The 20,453-nt window shown below is 28.6% G+C and overlaps 2 protein-coding genes across 2 annotated transcripts in view; both read right to left on the bottom strand.

Annotated features, from left to right (window-relative positions):
* Positions 1–78: 78 nt before the first annotated feature.
* Positions 79–7,645, bottom strand: Faa (fumarylacetoacetase). The gene is made up of 10 exons (XM_014429208.3): positions 7,496–7,645; positions 6,113–6,223; positions 5,150–5,259; positions 4,174–4,314; positions 4,022–4,103; positions 3,113–3,284; positions 2,815–3,021; positions 1,264–1,412; positions 1,067–1,184; positions 79–364 (listed from the first exon to the last, which is right to left on the bottom strand). Exons 1-10 carry the CDS (start codon positions 7,580–7,582, stop codon positions 288–290), a joined length of 1,254 nt encoding a protein of 417 aa, XP_014284694.1. The 5' UTR covers positions 7,583–7,645; the 3' UTR covers positions 79–287.
* An 8,405-nt stretch (positions 7,646–16,050) lies between these two features.
* The window catches only part of Hacd2 (3-hydroxyacyl-CoA dehydratase 2), a 9,730-nt gene continuing 5,327 nt past the window's right edge, over positions 16,051–20,453 (bottom strand). The window contains exons 5-10 of the mRNA XM_014429211.3: positions 19,739–19,843; positions 18,430–18,557; positions 18,110–18,222; positions 17,841–17,963; positions 17,609–17,727; positions 16,051–16,355 (exon numbers count right to left, since the gene is read on the bottom strand). Coding sequence (XP_014284697.1) covers positions 16,273–16,355; positions 17,609–17,727; positions 17,841–17,963; positions 18,110–18,222; positions 18,430–18,557; positions 19,739–19,843 — 671 coding nt within the window. The 3' untranslated portion in view covers positions 16,051–16,272. The remainder of the gene's footprint in view (positions 16,356–17,608; positions 17,728–17,840; positions 17,964–18,109; positions 18,223–18,429; positions 18,558–19,738; positions 19,844–20,453) is intronic.

The following is a 20,453-nucleotide window of genomic DNA, read 5'->3' as shown; positions in this document are numbered from 1 at the left end:
AGTGACAAATGAAAGTAGGAACGAAATTTACAAATAGGGTGGAGGATGTGATATGTACATTAAAATTAAATAAGTACATAGTCAGAAAAAATGGATTTTATTTGTAAAATACCAGAATTTTTAATGAAATTAAAAAAACTTTTTTTTTCCATTTATAGAAAATAAAAAAAACTACCTAAATTGAAAATATTTAATAGGCAGTTCAATATTGGCACGCACCTTTCAGTTAATTTCACAAAATTACCTACTGTGCATTATTATCACCGTTGCACCACAAAAAATTATCTTCATGGATTAAGTGCAGGAAGAACCTTGCCTGAGCATTGTCCAAAGCCGATACGGTATCCCATTTCTTGGCCAAAACCTGAACAAACACACAAAAAAATCAATTTGCATTGTGTCATGGCAGTGCTGTCATATAATAGTTCACAGTGCATGTAATGGCAATGAAGCTACTGTCAGCTTCCACATGTTCTCCTTGACAGTGAGACAATTGCACCTTACCCATCTTATTAACTAAAATAGCAATTTAGCAAGAAAACGTCTGATATATTGATTGGTTTTGATTATTTCTGAGATTGAAATTGATTTTATTTGATGACTGTAATGGTAATTTTTCCAATTGACTATCAAGAGGCTTAGGTTAGGTTTAATTTCACCATATAGACAGAACACTATTCCACTGTCTTACTTTCATGATAGTACTATCATGAGAGAAAATTGTCACTGTGGAACGAGTAATATAGTTTTATAGAGTATGTATCTCACACATATCCATTTCAACCACTTCATTTCATCTGCTGCCATCGTATTCATATATGTATAAAATACTATTTTTTATTACATAATTAAAAAAGCACAACATAAATGTGAATAACCATATCTTATTATAAATTTTTAAAAGAAAATACAATAATCAATTGTTGAGAAGAATTGCCCCTAAACTAAATATAATAAAAAATGGATAAAAACTAAGATGCTGGTACTCTTGAAAGTATTGATGCCTGTTATTATCAAATAACAGGTTTACAATCTTACTTAGTTGTTAAATATATGAAAACATTACCTTCTATTATAACCTCATCACCATCTTGTAAAAATTTTCTTGAAGTATCACCCTTAAGCTTCAGAGGTTTAGTACCCTTCCAACTCAGTTCCAGCAATGATCCAAAAGAATCAGGATCCTAAAATAATTAAAATCTAAATAAGAAGAATAGTAAATGAAATAAAAAGAAATAAACATTAAAAGAATGATACACTCACCGGTCCACTGATTGTTCCAGAAGCCATGAGATCACCAGGGTTTATATTACAGCCTGTGACAGTATGATGAGCAAGTTGCTGTTTTGCAGTCCAATATAACCATTTATAATTTGATCTACATACTGTTGTAGCCACTTTGCTATTTTCCGCTGAACAAAAACATTTAAAATTAAATAATAATTTGAACAAATAATATATGAAACATTAAAGTATTTTTAAATAAAAATTATTAGGGCACTTGAGAAGAATACTATTGATGATCAGTCCTTCTGGTGACTGCCATGAAAAGCGCTGATAGACTTTTGTGTTTTTTTTTGGAGAAAATAATCAAGGCATATTCTTTTTATTAGATAAGCCAATGCTTCAACAACAGTTTTATTAAAAGGTACATTATTTAATGCATATTAATCCCTCCACTCAGACGCAAACACCAATTTTATTCCCTGTCAGGACTTTTCACTCCTCTCTAATGGACTGAAGTCATAAAAATGAATGAACAAACTAAAAATTCCAGAACTAAATACCCAGGATCATCTTTAAAAATCGGCATATTATCCACAATTTTTTTTTAGGATTTATATGATTCCAAAACAATTTTTTATTTACCAGTATAATTAATAATAATTTAATATTCGACCTTGTGCAATAATCTGTTGAGATTTTCAAAATCTTTTAATTATTGAACTACATGTGCATTTGCTTATTGGAAAAACAATTTTATAAACATATTCTTAGTAAGCTCTACTAATAAACTACATGTTTTCATGAAAATAAAAATAATAAAATATTGAATGTAAAAAGTTTATGTCAAAAATAAAATCTATATCGTCACATAAGCTGTTATACCTCTTAAGTTCTAAATATCTTTATACCATTTAAGAAAAGAAAATATCAATGTGTGATTCTAGATACATTCCGAAAGAATTTCTAAAGTAAGAAAAAACTATATATGTATCCGACGAAATAATTTTACAGATGAGCTCTTCCTGGAAAAAGCTTTTTATTTATTTATTTTTTTATGGTATAAAAATTGTATTATTGGTTTTTACGGTTATATAAGGTATTATAGATTAAGTGCTGGTATGTAAAATTTTTATTATTTCATTTTTTTGTTATTTTTGTATTATATCTTTTTTAATGGAAACCTCTATACCATCTACTATCTACAACTATATAAAACTGAATCAAGCCGAAAAAACAAAACCTTAATTCAATAAAAAATAAAAATAAATGGAAAATAATAACAAACAAATAGAAGATAAAATATAAAACTGCAGGAGCCAGAATTATAGAAAAATAATGGTAAAAAATTAATTAAAACTCCAACAGTGCTCAAGTAAATAAAGAAATAAACATAATGAGAGAGAGAGATATGGAAGGAAATGTAAATAATGTGTAATTGAAATCAAAACAGTAAAATATTTAAGTAATTATTAATGAAATATAAATAGTGGGATAAAAACTGAGACAATAGTTCTCATGATGGCCACCAGGAGTGCTGACTATCAATAGGATTTTAACAAGCATTATTATTTGTAATTAATAGCTTACGTTTAATGCTGACAGAGAGATTTATATCAAAATTGAAAGGATCAGAGTGCCTAAGGTAAGGTAATGGTTCAGGTTCCTGAATCGTATTTGGTACTATAAAAGGCTTCAAAGCTTCTGTAGTGACTACCCACGGTGAAATCGTAGTACCGAAATTCTTGGCAGTAAATGGACCAAGAGGTATATATTCCCATTTTTGAACATCTCGAGCTACAAATGGAAAAGATGAAATAAATGAGTAGAATTTATTTCTTAATAAGGATTTATTATTTGTAGAATAAATAAGATTTATAAGACTTACCGCTCCAATCATTCATGAGAACAAAACCAAAAATATAATCGTTGGCCTTCTCCGCTGTCACTGTTGTGCCAAGACTGGTTGGTTTACCTCCAACGAAAAACGCTACCTCTAGTTCAAAATCTAAGAGTGAAGATGGAACATGACTAGCTCTCTCAGCTCCTTCAGGGCAAGTCTAGTAGAGTTACAATAATTATACCATATGATTAGATTTTATTTTGCATCAGTGTACAAAACAAGCTCCAGTAATGTAAACTTCAAAACCCACTTACACAGAATACAAGTTAATTTGAATTTTCCACCAATGGAGCTTGTTTTATACACTAGTAACTCATTTACTGTTATTTTATTTTATTTTTAATTCAGGAACCGACTTAAAAAGTTAACATATTGGAGTTTTTCATAATATTAATCCCTAAAAGAAAAAAACATATCTCAAAATAGTATACTAAGTATAAAGATTTAATTTTTTAACATGCAATTTTACAAGATAATGGGACTAATTAAAATCAATATGAATTTTCATTTGTAAAACTATTAGAAATAATTATTCTAAGGACAAAGGCTATATGAGAAGAGTAATACTAAAATTAAGAAGGAGAAAAGAACAAAAATTAAAATACATATGAAAATCTATTAAGTAAATATATGTATAAAATGAAAATTATTTAAAAATCAAAGTTAAAAAAAAAGTGAGAAAGAAACTTATATATAAGTAAAATAACAGGATTAAATATGTTTTTACTTATTTGTGTTCTTAACTAACCGTAACCCCAACTATCTTCTTCTCATTTGTATAAATCCATAGCCAACTATTAACTCATCATTAAAAATAATATTTGGTTCTAGATGTATCAGAGTAACTTGAGAGATACCTGTGTATTCCATTAAATTATTGAAACTCAAACATACTTGTCCTCTGGGTCGCCTTATAGGAGTACCGGAAACTACGACTGAGCTCGCCCTCCCATGATAGCCGACAGGAAGCTGCCTCCTTTAGAAAAAAATAATTATATTAAATTAAAGTCCAATAATCATTAATAAATAATGAACAATATACTAACCAGTTGGGGAAAAGTGCATTTTCTTTAGATCTGAACATTTCCCCAACATTTTGAGCATGATGTATTGAGGAATAGAAATCTGTGTAGTCACCAATTACTGCCGGAAGATGCATTTCCACTTCAGAATGTTTTACTAAACATCTACAAGTAAAAATTTTAGGTTAAACAAGAATATTTACATAGTTCATATGGATTCATGTGTGTATATATTCAGGAATACATAAGCAAAGTAAAAATATATATTGTAATAGAAATAACCTATTAAAAAAAAAGTGATCTTTAATCAGGGACCAAGTCTCCTAAGAACATAAATGAATGTTCATAGTCTAACTAAGAAGTTATTATATTGTTTACATAGAAACTTCAGATTGGTTGATTGGGATTTAAGGAGGTGAAGAAATAGCTGATATTTAGAGGTAATTATGAAGAAGTATTATGTATTTAGTTGTAAACTATTTTTGTTTCTCTTTTAACCGCAACCCTGACCATCTTCTTATATATCAATTTTTACGGTCAACTATATATACATATGTAAATATTAAGTGCTTGGGTGCTGGTATTTCTTGCTAAATTTATTTCATGAAAGATCTTTGTCAAAGAACTTTGATAGTATAATGCCATCCAGTCATAGCTTCCCAAGGATGAAGCAAGATCCTTTTATTATCCCATATCTGGTCATTTCTGACATACAAGAAAGGGGAGTGAATGGGGTAATCTAGAGATAACCAACCTATTCTAACCAGAGTGAGGGGGTTAAGTTTTCACACTGTTGGGCTACCACAAAATAACAGCCAACTCTCCCAGGCCAGATTCGAGCTGCAGTGGTGAGGTTGCTAAGTGATGGTGACACCTTAAATCCCTCAGCCACAAACAGCCTATCCTTTTTCCACCAAGCCTTTCAATAACAACTTTTATACAGTTTTTAATACTTAAAAATAAATTAATTTTTCTTATAGTTACAAAAAAAAAAACTAACCCTGATATTGACTTTATTGGAGAATTTTCTTCAGATAGTAGCTTTTGTAAATAAATCCTGGCTTCAGACCAACAACTAGGGGACAAAGCCATAAATGCATTCAGTGATTCCTAAAATGATAATTATATTAAATAATTGAGACTAAGTCACAGATAAATGAAAAAAAAAATATGAACACTTATAGTTTGAAAATTTTTTGCTTCAGAAAAAATTCTCAACTGTATATTTTTATAATGTAAGAAGTGGATCCTCCACAATATATTAAAATTAACACTTAATGTCCACATAATAATAATATTAATAATACAACTCTTAAGGAAAATGTATAAGTACCTAGTTAATATTAGAAAAAAAAATATTAGTAACTCTATAATATAAAATGATTGGCTTTAACAAAATATGCTTCCGGACCTTCAAAGAACTCATCTAATGACAAGTTTTTTAATTACTCTTCTTAAAATTTTGTAGTTTTAATTTGAATCAATTCTTGAAAATAATTTGCATCATATTGTCTGAATTAACTTTTTTTTGTTTTTAAATAGATGGACATGTTAAATTATTTTCATTAGCTTCTGATTGTCATATGAGTTCCAAATTAAACAAGCAGGTCAATTTCTTACACTTACATTTCACAATTAAAATTTCTCTAATTGCATTATGCAATATGATTTACTATCTTTCCGTCACTTTACATGTTACAGATTTAAAAATAAAAAGACATAATTTTCAAAATCTTAAGAATGGCTTCTAGAAGCCAAAATGTAGATGTAAGATGAAGGTGTATTATAAATAGTAAACCATAGTTGGTGACCTGATTGGCTTCTTATTTTTATAATTAAATTTTTATGGAACCACAATCCGATAATAGGAGAAGAAAACTATAATTATTTACTTCCAGCATTATAAAACAATAATAGATTTCTAAAATGACATTTACATACGTGAAAATTACATGTAACTTACCTGCTTAAAAACATCTTGATTACCCTTTAACTCTGGGCCAGTGAATAGATGCCTTATTTTTTTCAAATCAAGGACATAGCTTCCAATGGCTACTCCTATCCTTTTGATAGGCTGTAACATTAATAACATGATATTAAATTTCTAAATTATAAAATGTAATGAATTGAGGATCAAGATGCAATTTCCTTCCTTTCTTTCTCCATTCCTAGAATTTAAAAAATAAATCTGTACCCATGAGTTCATGGAGGGCCAGGGTGGCAGTTCTTTGTAAGGAAATACTGTTACTAAACCAACAGTTGTGCAAGTAGTTGATTTGGTCAGAATCACGCTTGACCATCAGATTTTTTCCCAACTAAGGGTACCCATTTTATGAGGCTGGGTGGACATCAAGTGCTTCTGAACCCCCAGGGTTGACTCACAGCTACATTAAAAAAATAAATAATTGTCTATCACAGCCGAATTCCAACCCGGGTCCTCTGAGTTAGTAGCACAGTGCCTTACCACTGAACCATCCTTCTCCCAGAATAAAAATAGTACATAAGAAATTAAGTTGAGAACAAATAATAATATGAAAATATAGCATATAATATTAGAACAGTAAAAACATATAAAAGAAACATTCAAAATATTAGAAAAAAGTAATAAATGGAAGGGGAAAAAATTAAAAATATTTTAAATCGAACAGTAAGCTATGCAAATAATAAAAAAAATTCTTTAAATTTTTTTTTTATATTCTAATATTTTTATAGTTTATTTTAATCTTGTATTAATTCTTACTATTACTATATTATGCCTTACCTTCTTGTATTATTATTCGTAATCTACGTAATTTCTACTTATACTTGGAAATCTAGGCCGAAACGTCAACAAAAATAAAATAAAACAGGTTTCAATTAGTTAGTGTTACTTACTATTACACTGACAGTACGCAGGACCATGTCATCATAATAATTTGAATTGAATTTGATTGTGGCGGGCTTTCGTTGTTGATAAGTGATAAGGAAAATATTCAAGTATTCCCGAAAATATTTTTATTTACTTTTAACTTAGAACGAAGCTAAAATTGTAATCAGAGAAACAATAATATGAATTATTAATGATTTGAATTAAATAAACAAAAACTGTTTAAAATAAATATGGTGTTATGAAAAAAAAAGTTTTTTTTTTGGACAACACTGTTCCCCTCCCTGATAAGGGAATAGTTGTTTATAAGGTTTAGTTGTTAAAGGAAGAAGTTGTAAATAGAGTGTATTTAAAATAAATTTTGTTTAAGTTAATTCGATTGTTTTGGTCGAATACAACACGCGTGAATATTCACAAATAGTAATCATGTAAAACCAACGAAATAAATCATAGATACATAATTTCCAAACTTTAGCTTACATCATCTTTTGTAGAAAAGACTCCATAAGGTAGATTTTCGATTGGAAAATCCGTGTCCACGCCATAATCTACGTTACACTTCATCATCGTATGGCTCTTGACAAACTGGATTTTTATTATAAGCGCTACCGCACGACCTTGTCCACTGCTATCTGGCGGTCTCAATAAACAGTTACGTATCCAGTTTTATTCCTTCACTTCTCCCCAAAAAATTTGAGAACTCGAAAAGTTAGGATATTTGAAATTTGAGAGCATACTTCAATTAAGATTATTGTGATGATATATTAATCAAAGATCTTATTGTATTCAAATTAGTATGCATACGCAATTTAGAAAAGTCAATTACACTAAAATAGTCAGGAAATCAAAGTTCATAGTAAAGAGCCCACTAGAGGAAAAAAGTCAGTTATTTCTCCCCAATTTTTTATTACTCCAATCAAAACTATGTATAATTACTAGTCAACATTGATGAGTCAGCCAAGTATAGTGGGAACTACAAAATGGCGGCTGTTTAAAAATATTTTAAAAAAATAATTTTTCATTTGAAAAATACAACACTAGAAAAGCTAATAGTACATTATTCAAAGTTGAGTACATCTCAACTTAAAGCTTGAGTACTCAAATTAATGTACAAGAGCCCGGTGGAAAAAATTCAGTTATTTCGCCTCAATTTTTGATTAATTTAATGAAAATTATAATTTTTCATTCTTAACTATTTTTTATTCTTATCTTTGAAACTACCTACAACAATAGAAAACCTAATAGAATATAATTTAAAGTAGAGTAAATTTGCTCAAATAAATTTATGTTCAATACTTCACAAGATAGTTTTTAAAAATCAGCATTTCATGAAATGTATACTGAAAAATCAGTAGTTAATGAATTTATTGGTGTAAATCTTTATCTCAGGAACCATAAGACGTACTGATGTCAATTAGCACCCAAATTTAAGCTAGTTTAATGTGCCATAAAGTAGTTTATGAAGTTTATCTTTGTAGGAGTTTTCATGATATTTTCCAAAATAAGTTGACAAGACGTTGATTTCTAGTTGTCCAGACAAAATGTTTATATTATATTAATCAAAGATCTTATTGTATTCAAATTAGTATGCATACACAATTTATAAAAGTCCATTAAATTAAAATGGCAAAGTTCATAGTAAAGAGCCCACTAGGGAGAAAAAGTCAGTTATTTCTCTCCAATTTTTTATTACTCTAATCAAAAATATGTATAATTGATAGTCAACATTGATGAGTCAGCCAAGTATAGTTAGCCAAATATAACTACAAAATGGCGGCTGTTTAAAAATATTTTTAAAAAATAATTTTTTATTCGGAGCTTCATAACTTTGAAAATACAACACTAGAAAAGCTAATAGTACTTAATTTAAAGTTGAGTACATTTGGTAAAATGTTTAAGTTCAATAGTTCTCAAGATACATTTTTTTGAAAAGCAACATTTCAGTTTTAAAATCAGTAGTTAGTGAATTTATTGTGTGAAAACTTTATCTCGGAAACCATGAGATGTACAAACGTCTATTAACAGCTAGTTTAATGTGCTATAAAGTAGTTTATGACGTTTATTTTCGTTGCAGCAGAAGTTTTCATGATATTTGCTAAAATATATTGATTTTTAGTTGTTTGGACATTCATATGCATATATCATAAGAACTACTACCTCTAAGATGATAAACGTTATAAACTACTTTATAGTAGATTATTGGTGAATGGTTAACTATATCTAATTTGATTGCTGGCAGACATCTATACGTCCAATGTTTCCTGAGATATAGTTTTTCATTTTTTTTATTTAATTATTTTAAGCCACCAACCGCGTATGGGTCAGTATTGCCTTGATTTCCGAAATAGCATAGGCTATACTTGTAATTAAAGACTTTTGGGCTGTACTCCAGCACGGGGGTCCGGATCCATGACTACGTGGGGACCTGTGGTAAAATTTTGATTAAATTTTATAGTAGAGCTTGGAATGATGGAGAAACTCAAAAAGTTTATCTACGGTTAGTTTGTTATCCTGTAAGATGGAATGGAGATTCGCTGGTATTTCATATAAAGATTTGTGGGAGTTATATGCTCGGCATTCAGTCAAAATGTGTTTAACAATAAGTCCAGTTTCGCAAGTTTGGCATACAGGTGGAGACTGGAGAAGATAACTGCGACAGCATAGGTTTTCATTAATCAAACATTTTGTCTGGACAACAAGAAATCAACGACTTGTGAACTTATTTTGGAAAATATCATGAAAATTCCTACAAAGATAAACTTCATAAACTACTTTATAGCACATTAAACTAGCTTAAATTTGAGTGCTAATGAACATCTGTACGTCTTATGGTTCCTGAGATAAAGATTTACAACAATAAATTCATTAACTACTGATTTTTCAGTATACATTTCATGAAATGCTGATTTTTAAAAACTATCTTGTGAAGTATTGAACATAAATTTATTTGAGCAAATTTACTCTACTTTAAATTATATTCTATTAGGTTTTCTATTGTTGTAGGTAGGTTCAAAGATAAGAATAAAAAATAGCTAAGTATGAAAAATTATAGTTTTCATTAAATTAATCAAAAATTGGGGCGAAATAACTGAATTTTTTCCACCGGGCTCTTGTACTTTAATTTGAGTACTCAAGCTTTAAGTTGAGATGTACTCAACTTCAAATGATGTTCTATTAGATTTTGTAGTAGGAGTTCTCAATGAAAAATTTATTTTTTTAAACAGCCGCCATTTTGTATTCCCCCATCCTATACTTGGCAGACTCATCAATTTTGACTAGTAATTATACCCAGTTTTCATTAAAGTAATAAAAAAATGGGATGAAATAACTAGCTTTTTCTCCTCTTGGGCTCTTGTACTATCAGGGATATTTTAGATTTCGATCCCCCCCCCTCCAATATTTATTGCAGCAACTTTCCTGACTCAGTAAACCTTGCCAAAAATTAAAACAATTAATGTCAATCACCACTTTCCTCCACGGGAAGGTTCAACTTTATAATATAAAACTCGTAGGGGGTTGTGGTGTGTAATACGAATAAATATAATATAGACAAAAGTGATTACCATATAAGTAGAGAGAAAAAAATTCTGTGAGAGAAATAAATGGATCCAATGCAGCCAATGAAAGAAACCTTAAGATGGAGTTCTCCGAAACGTCGGTTGCGGTTATACACATGAATAAATAAAAATTTGGAGTTGTCTTAATAAACAATTTTATGCAAAGTAAATATTACAAAAGTTTTATATTAGAACAATTAGTTATTCTTCCATTACCATAATTTTATGAGGGAAAAAAATGCATGTCCCGTAAAAAATGGGCTGTCCCTGTAGTAGTAGTGTTTTCACAAAGTAACCACGGTATACGGTGCAATCAATTCAAATACACAAAATAATTTTGTTTTCATGTTAGATATGCGACTATTGGAAGCAATGCAGCAATATGCATATAACACAGTGGCGAATCTCGAAACGAGGCAGACGAGCGCAATTCTGACCAAATCACCTTCTTGCGGTACAGATTTATTTATTATCTAATATATAAACATCAATATTTGTTTTTTTCCTATTTTATGCACTGCCATACCGTTCATACGACTTTTTGCCAAATTTTCAAGGGAAGATAAAATGCTGGTCCGATTTTTACGCCAAAAAGTTAAATATTTTTGACGCGTAGCTCATTGTACATTTTTTTCATGGTTATTATATGCTAATCGATTTGTCTCTTTCTGAATAAGGAAGAATATTACTAATTCTATTGAAGGATTTTTTATACACTAAAAATTAAAAAAACATAATGAGAATTTCAGTAAAGTAGGTCAACAAATTTATTTTTTATGAAAAAGCAAATCATATTAGTTTTTAACGTCGTCTGAAACCCTCAAATATCTTTTTTTTCCCCCAAAGAAATTAAAATTTAGTAATACTGAAGCTATTATATAAAAACTATTTATATTTTATGTAGTAGAGAGAAATGCTTTATTTAGCCATGCAGCCCAAATACATTAGGTTGCTATAATACACAGCATATCAATCAATCGATAATCGGACATATATATAATAAATATATTTATATGATATAACAACAGAAATATTACAATATCATAGATAATCAAATTGTCTAAAAGAATAAGAAAAATAAAATAAATGGGAGTATAAGTTAGCTGTAACCATTTCCGTTGCTATAGTTACCGTGTTATCACTTCATCTATATATTAAATTATATCGAAGTTTCAATTGTGTTCAATATATGAATATACATCCTCAAATATAGCAATAGCGAAGCATTGCCGTGTCTGCAAGTATATAATAAAAACTTTGTATAGCTCAATATATGATTTAATTTTCTCATGACTTATAGCTTTTAAACTATGTCAGAAATCCATTTTTCTTAGAATCCTAACTACGATCAACGATGTCTACTATGCTAAGAAATTTGTCTGATGTCTTGTAGGATTTGTACACGAACATTTTAGGTCTTTATTGCAAAATGGAAAAACAATTTTTAAAATTCTACTTATAAGTAAAACTGCGATGTATCATTGATACTTCAGTCTAAGTTAGTGCTATAAAGATGATATAGCAAGTTCCTTTCTTACTTTATTTTCCCCATCAAATATGTTATGCTTTAATCTTACAAAATAATTGTTATTAAATATTGTCCTATATTTTTTCCATTAATTTTGAGTGCTTTGAAATAATTATTTGAACTAATATTACATTTCATGATCGGACATAATCTTACTGACGATCTTGTACATATTCCTAATAAAGAATGCTGATTTCCAGTTTTTACTTGTTCTGTTTGTTTGGATTTATGTAAATTAACTGGATCAAGATTGTGTTATGTAACATTCTTGTCCAACTCAACTATACATTCATTTAAATAACAGTTGTCTTTTATTTGGTTTATGTTGATGTTAATGAAAAAGTACATAAAATTTGATAAAAATGCATTTAAAAAAAATTATAATTCAAATTCCAAATTATTAATTATGTGTGTGTTTCCTCAAACCAATATGGTAGTAGATTTAAATCAACTTGGATCCCTTATTAAAAGTCAATGTGAATCTGCACACTGAATATGTGGGGTCTAAAGGTTATTTCATTTAAATGGCAGATATTCCTTTAGAAAAAATTATCTTATTTATGGAATGTTTTATTGAACAGCAAGGATGAACAATGCGGAATTAAACATTCAGGAATGCAACTTATCAATTTCCATTTAAATCCAATTTTGAATAATTTTCTTTTAAATTCAATATTTGTATCAGTATTATCTTTTTAAAAACATGGTAACTGAAAAAAATGAAGAATTTCATATTGTAAAAATGTTTGTTAATTACAATGTTGTATCTTAAACCAGGAGTCACATAGCATAATTTAAAACCAGCAATTTTTCTTTAAAAATACAAATTTCATAAAATTCATGAGATTAGCCTTAAAGAATCCATTGGAGCGAAAAACTTCAATTCAGAAACATGTATTTTTGATAACTTTTTCTCATGACCAAATGCTTCAAATATCAATGAATTATTGTTTACAACTTACTAATAATAATTCATTGATATTTTAGCTTTATTATTTTAATATTACTGTTTGAAAATATCCAATAATAAAAAAAAAAAAATACCTGAAAACTGTAAAAAAAACTCACTGAAGGAATATTTATAAAATTCAGTTCATTATCAACAGTTAAACAACAGACAAAGAAATAAATGGGAAAATGGAGCAATGTTTGGTAAGAAATGATAATTTTCATATAAACCATTGAAGATATGAGTGGATGAAGGTGTTATTTGACATTTTAGGACACCCTGTAGGTCAAAATGGCCATTAATAAATAGCTGAAACTATTTTTTCTTTTCTTGACCACCAACCTGGATCCTCTCTTTCTTATTCTATTACATCATTGTATTAGTCCTCAATAATGTGAATGTAATTGACTGTGGATTAAAATAAGAAGTTGGTCATGATGGGAGGTGCCAACGTTTCATTATTGAGATTGAAAGCCAACAACAGAATGACTATGTAAAATGTTTTACGAGTGATGTGATATCAGAACATCAATATCACTCAACTGCAGTGGTTCCCAGTCAGGGTTTCACGAAATAATTTAGCGATCGGTCATTCTGCATCAACTAAACACGGTTTTGGACTTCACTTTTTGCACAGAAGTATAGGTATCCTGAACTTTCTTAGGTTTGCTAAAAAGACAAATTGCATTATTTGTATTGAATAATGCAGGGGTTCAGCCATTTTCCTACTTCTACTGAAAGGGTTCCACCATCAGAATCATGAGAATTGTGCAATTAAACATTCATGAATGTATCTTATCAATTAAATTATATCCCCAATTTAGATTCATTTTCTTTTTGATTAAATTTTTGTGTCAATATTATCGTTTAAAAACAAGGTAACTATGAAAAAGTTTCACGTAGTAAAAATGTTTTATCTTAAACCTGGAGTCAATTACCATGATTTAATTACATTATTCCTTCAAAAATACAAATTTTATGAAAATTCTTACAAAAATTAATGAAATCAGCCCAGAAGAATCTATTGGAGCCCAAAACTCTTATTTAAATTATGGAATGGGTCGTTCCCTGTCAACTCAGCACAGTTTTGGACCTTACCATCTCAGATTTAATTCAAATTTTATAGAGATGTGTAGGTAACCAGAACTTTCTTAGGTTTGCTGAAAAGATGAACCACATTATTTGTAATAAATGATAATGCAGGGGTTCAGCCATTTTTCTACTTCTACCAAAAGGGTTTCATCACCCCAAAAAAGATTGGTAACCACCATATGGTAACTGACCACAACTCCTGATTAGCTTCTTACAATACACATTTGAGACAATGACATATAGAAACAATTACGTCCTTTTTTATTATTTATTTATTTCCATGTAAAAACCTAAATACTTCTTACTTTTTATATCAATATTTTGGACGACGTTTTGGACAAACCGTCCGTTATCCAGTCCATCTTAATTATTTGATGCCTTATTTCCTCCTCACTTTGAGGGATTTGTCCTGATCATAAAATATTATCTAACTAACAGTCGTATTTTCTTGTAAACAAATATCCATCTACTTGTCAATAACTTACATATAAGCAAGCAGTAAGGAAAGTCGTTTAAGAGGGTACTCCAGATTTTTCTAATTATATACAATAGTTTATTATTTAAATTTAACAAATAACTAACACTTCATTTTTATAATGAAAAAGAAAACTACACATTTCTAACATACATAAGTATAATTTCAATCTGCATAATTGAAAATTAAAGTGGATTCAGAAACTTTAATGACTAGCGAAATGGAAACTTTATTTTATAATTAAAACAGCTAAAATGCAATAGTTATGTTTTGTAAACATTACAATGATAAATTGGAATTTTAAAAAATGATCAATTCCATCTGATCAATAAAATTAATATAATTAATTTTATGCCTAATGACTAGTAAAAAAAAAAAATCTTAACCTATTACACAACAGATGTAACCTCAAACCAAAAATAAAATCGAGGTGTTCTGTCGTTAAACATGGTGACTAACTGAGACAAAATGAGAACATGTGGAAAATTGCTTGTTAAGTTTTAAGAATAATGTTTGGTAATTAGCTCCAACAAAAATTATATTACCCAATTATCTGTCGATACTCTCAAAATAAAACTTTCACTAGGTGATATTCACATTTTTCTGTGGGTATAAGAACAAATAATAGAGAGGGGATACTTAAAGATACCATGTTTTACAAAATTTGAGGCACTCAGTCGTAAAACATAATATCTGATATTTAGTGTGATTGGAAGTTTTTATTATCTTTTTAACATGTTTTAATATAATAGTAGCTTCACTGCTGCTACCTGTGTTGTCAACTATCACTCAAGACATGTGACAATGGTGCCACTACAGTAATGACAAACCATATAGGTGTAAAATATCGTAACTGCAGTAGACACTATTCACCTTAGCATACAATTGTATTCTACTGAATACACAGTTGAAGGAAAAAAAAAAGTTAAAAATCTACTTTTGTAAGTAGGATGATTGACAAAGAGGCTGTAAACATGGTATATACTGCACATACCATGTTTTCAACATACAGGTCAAGAAGTACACACACATTTTTTGGGAGTAACTTGGATCAGATTTGTTTGAACTCATACACGAAACAATAGTCAGGGTCTTCAGCATTGCAATCACAAAAGAAGCTCTTGTCAGAACTTTTAGACATCAAAAATATTGAATTTAATTTTCTTATCGTTATGAAACAGACTGCGTCGGGTGGCCATCTTTGTCAGTTACCATGTTTTACCTCTAACCAGTAATAACTTACAATAACTTAATACCAATATTGTTTGAAAAAAAAATTAATTTATAACACATCCTTTTAAAACCTGTGAAATCAGATATCACCACAAACTTCAATACTCAAAAAATGTCATATACCAAATTAGAACTTATGAATGAAATAGAAGATATAACTTTAAGTCATATACCATGTTTTACGACTTAATAACAATAAAATAGACAAATTAAATCAATATATTTAACAAGACATTGCCCTATGTTTGTACATATAAAAGCATATTGACAATCTTATATCTTTATTATTATTTAATTTGAATCGTCTGGGCAAGGCATAAATTATTTTAATTTAACAATCTATCTACAAGGAATGGTAATGTTCCTTTATTATAAAAAAAAAAAATTTAAAAATGTAACAAAATAAATAAGTCATGGACAAGTTTAACTAAATTTCTTTTTCCATTGTTTTGGGCCTAATTTCTTGACTCGAGCTTTATACATGTGATTCATCATGGCGTAGAGTCCTAAAATAAAATACATTTTGTTATTAAGAAATAAATAATAAGAAATTATTTTGTAATTATAATAAATAAATAATACAGGGAAGACAGAATAGTAGGAAAGGGATTTTGATTTAGAAGGCCTTGTAATATCTATTACATGTCCTATGATCAGCCATCTTGATTAAACTTTTATAACCTCCTAGACAATGGAGGTTTGAATATGTGAGTAATTAATGTGTAATTAAAAATATTTGTTACTGAGGATGGTGTGTTAGCCGAAAAGTTGAACATTTTATAATTAAAATCGATGAAGTACTTTTGCCATTAAAAGTAATTTCACCTTAAATAAATTTCATGTATAAATAATGATTATATTTCATAAATCACTCTTTTTTTTTCGTATACTTCATTAAAATAATAGCATTAGTATATAATATATGTAATGTTAAATATACTTTACATTTCATGTATTATATACGTAATAAGTACTAATGCTATTATTTTAATGAAGGGTATGAAAAAAAAATTACTTTATTTTAAAAAAATTTTCATTTATTCATAAATTACAAAAATAAAATATGAATAGAAAAAAAAACTATATACCATACTCTGAGGGAAGAAATTGATATTTTCTTTTTCTTCTATAAGATTTCAGTAATACACTTTCCTGGCATATTCCAGAATAATTTAAATGAAGAAAAAATTGTTTTGACTGTAGCAGTAACAGTAGTTACAGTCAAGTAGCTCCTTATACGATCAGTTAGAATCCCAGTAAAATGAAAAATGGATGTTTAGATTGATTGTGTAGGGTAATAATGATGCATTATTACCCAAAATATTTTTGAAATACCATTATTCAAAATTTGATTTGGGGGGAGGGGGGTAGTGAGAAAGTGTAGGGGAGTCATCAATCTGAGCCATATAAATATTTTTAGGGGACTATTATCTCAGAATAAGATTATTTTTTCATTATACCAAAATACAAAGAAGTTAAAAAAATGTGTGGCAATGATTTCACCGTATTTATAGAACATTTAAAGCAAAGATAAACATGAAACAATAACATAATAAAAATTGATTTTATAAAACAGCTAAAAAATTTTGAATTCTGATTTATTGAGGTCCAGAAGCGACTGTTCCAGAATATTATATTCAACAAATACATAAAATGCTAAAAAAAAGAATAAGAGCCATCTTGTAGGTTCAATCAAAATCATTCATAAATAAATACAAAATACAACTGTCTAAAAGTAATTGATTTTTAATGTACAAACCAGGTAATAGGAGGAAAAGAAGATATGATCTCATCAGTGAAGGTAAATGAAATGTTACGTTCCAAGGATTAGGCATCGATACAGTAAATCTCTGGGTTTCTTCAAAATATGGAATGTTCCTAAAATAAAAATGAAAAAAATAAAAGGTTATTATAGACTGGTACAATTAAGATTTCAACATGAAACTTAATTTTTTCTTATTCAAAATCGACTTCCTACTATTTTTTTTTACCTTAAAACTATAACAGCTTCGCATAATACGCCAAGAGGATATAATGGAATCCAAATAGTGTATCGCAGCCATGTAAGAAATCCAAAATTCTTTTTGTATAATTCTGCAATGTAGTATGGGTATCTAGAAGGATAACAATAAATAGAATTTCGAAATAATGAAATATTGCCAAAACAGTAGCTAATTTCAAATCAAATAATAAGGAAATAAGTTTAAAGAATAATAATAAATAAATTATTAAAAAAAAAAAAAAGCTATGTTAAAATTACCTTATCAGTTCTATCAATGACCAAATTACTATCAAATAAGTGACTACTGGTTTTGTTTGCATTCTCGGTTCAGCTTCAATCATGACAAAAAGCACTATTGATCGTCCAGTGTTCTAGAAATTTAGAAAAAATAAGACTTGGTTATTTGGGCTCTATATATATTGATAGATGGGGACCACAAAGGCTATGGAAGATATGAAATAGGTTGGATATAATTGTTCAGTTTAAGGTGAATTTGAAATTTTTCTTTACTATATATTCCATATATAAGTAAATGAAAGTAAAAACAAATATACATTTATATAAGAAATTATAATTACCTGGAAAAATGGAAATAATGGATTTCCCTTGGTATAACCAAAGTATGGATGCATAACCTCTAGATACTGAATTAACTGGGCAAATTTCAGAACAGCACCAACAGCTTCATAGTTACCAGGCATGGAATCTGTATAAATTGAGAAAAAATGGATATTTTTTTAAAAAATACAAATAATAATAAGTTTTAATAAGTAGTAATAGTTTTATAATAAGTTAATTAATTAATAATAAGTTTTTTATTCTTTATAATTTTTATTTTTCAGGAATAAGACCCTTTGAATCACTTCTTTATTCTTATCACATCTGAACAATGTTTCAGTTATTTTGGCGCATTATCCACTTCTTAAAATTCTCTTGTGGATATGTGTCAATTTTTATTTATTTCTTCTCTCCCACAGTAACTCTATGAAAGGGCAGTTTTTCGATGGCTTACTTCACAGAGTTGCTAAGTACATTTCCGCAGTTTTATGAAAAATACCATTATTTTTTTGGACAGATTTAGATTTTATATCTTAGACATACATAAATTACAGAAAAATTAAAGGAAATATAAAATACAGAAAAAAGTAATAAAGTATTAAAATAAGGCTAATTAAAAAAAAAAATTAAATCTGTACCACTACAACCAATGAAGGATTAGATGTGCACTACTTTGTAAGTTGTTGCTAGACCAACAGTTTTGGTCAGAATCACGATTGACTACCAGATTTTTACCCAATTAAGGGTACCCACTTTATGAGGTTGGGTGGAACCCGGTGGGCTCCCCACCCCACAGGACTGACTTAACGGTTACAGGCAATAGATAATAATTATCTCCCACAGCTGGATTTGAACCTGGGTTCTTGAAGTTTGTAGCACAGTGCCTAACCAATGAACTAGTCACACCCACAAAATAAAGGAAATATCAACTAAAAATGAATATAAAGTAAAATAAATCAAAAATGAAAATAAAGTAAACAACTATCGAGAATAATTAAAATTGACAGTCGATGGACCAAAAATAATTTGACTCTAATATCACTTGGTACACTGAGATATGAACATGTAGACATCCATGAGAAAAATACTAATTTAGAGACAGAAAATGGAGAAAACATATTACCACAACATTTGAATGTAAAAATTAGTTTAATAAGTTAAAACATGTCCAAAAGATAATTTTAAGGAACTGGATAATGAGCAAAAAAGCCCGAAATGTTGAGATGTAATAAGAATACAGACGTGATATAAATGGTATTATTTCTGAAAAATAAAAATAATAAAGCTTACAAATAATTATTGATAATTAAAATAATTGTTTATATTCACCTGGCCCTTCCTTCATCCATCTTATTCCAATAACTACAACCATATATGTGTAGAAAATGAACTGTGTAAGGTTATAGAAAACCAAGTACACTTTCTTGAAATCCTCTGAAAATAAAAATAAAACAAATACAGAAATAAGACAAAAACATTATATATATGATAATAGACTACATATTATTAATCAAGAATATGATGTTCTGGGAACGATCAAACAGAATAAATAAAAGATAAATTTTAGCCCATTATTACTTGAAGTATTTATACATCAAAATTTGTACTCTCATAACAATTAATCGTTAGGCTAAAAAAAAAAAACTCAGTAGACAGAATATTATTTTTGCTCTATACATAACCTTATCCAAAAATTGTATCTTTGATTTATTAAAAAAAAAAGTTACATAAATTATAAAAATATTCAACCAATTTTTATAATGAGTTATGTAAAATATAAAGAATAATACAAATATTGTAATAAATATAACAACATACAAATTGTAAATAAATTAAAATTAATTAATATATATGTATGTATAGTTGACCGTAAAAATTGATATATAGGGAGATGGTCAGGGTTGCGGTCAATAGTGAAACAAAAATAGTTTACAACTATTTATTTTCCAACGTTTCGCCCCACTTTGCAGGGCTTCATCAGGGCTGTCCAAATAAATAAGTTGAACCACTTATTAATGAGGTTCAACTTATTTATTTGGACAGC

Source organism: Halyomorpha halys, unplaced genomic scaffold, assembly GCF_000696795.3.
Source record: "Halyomorpha halys isolate HHAL.00 unplaced genomic scaffold, Hhal_1.1 Scaffold777.1, whole genome shotgun sequence".
Lineage (NCBI taxonomy): Eukaryota > Metazoa > Arthropoda > Insecta > Hemiptera > Pentatomidae > Halyomorpha > Halyomorpha halys.
Note: the sequence above shows the minus strand (reverse complement) of the source record. Positions and strands in the feature narration are given on the sequence as shown.

Bases quoted from the DNA above. Each gene is read 5' to 3' on its own strand.
- Faa (XM_014429208.3), bottom strand. From the start codon at position 7,582: ATGATGAAGTGTAACGTAGATTATGGCGTGGACACGGATTTTCCAATC. The intron at 1,413-2,814 runs GTAAGCTATTAA...GTTTTTGTTCAG, and splicing joins TCTCTCTGTCAGCATTAAAC to CGGAAAATAGCAAAGTGGCT. The intron at 1,185-1,263 runs GTGAGTGTATCA...TAATTATTTTAG, and splicing joins CTGGAACAATCAGTGGACCG to GATCCTGATTCTTTTGGATC.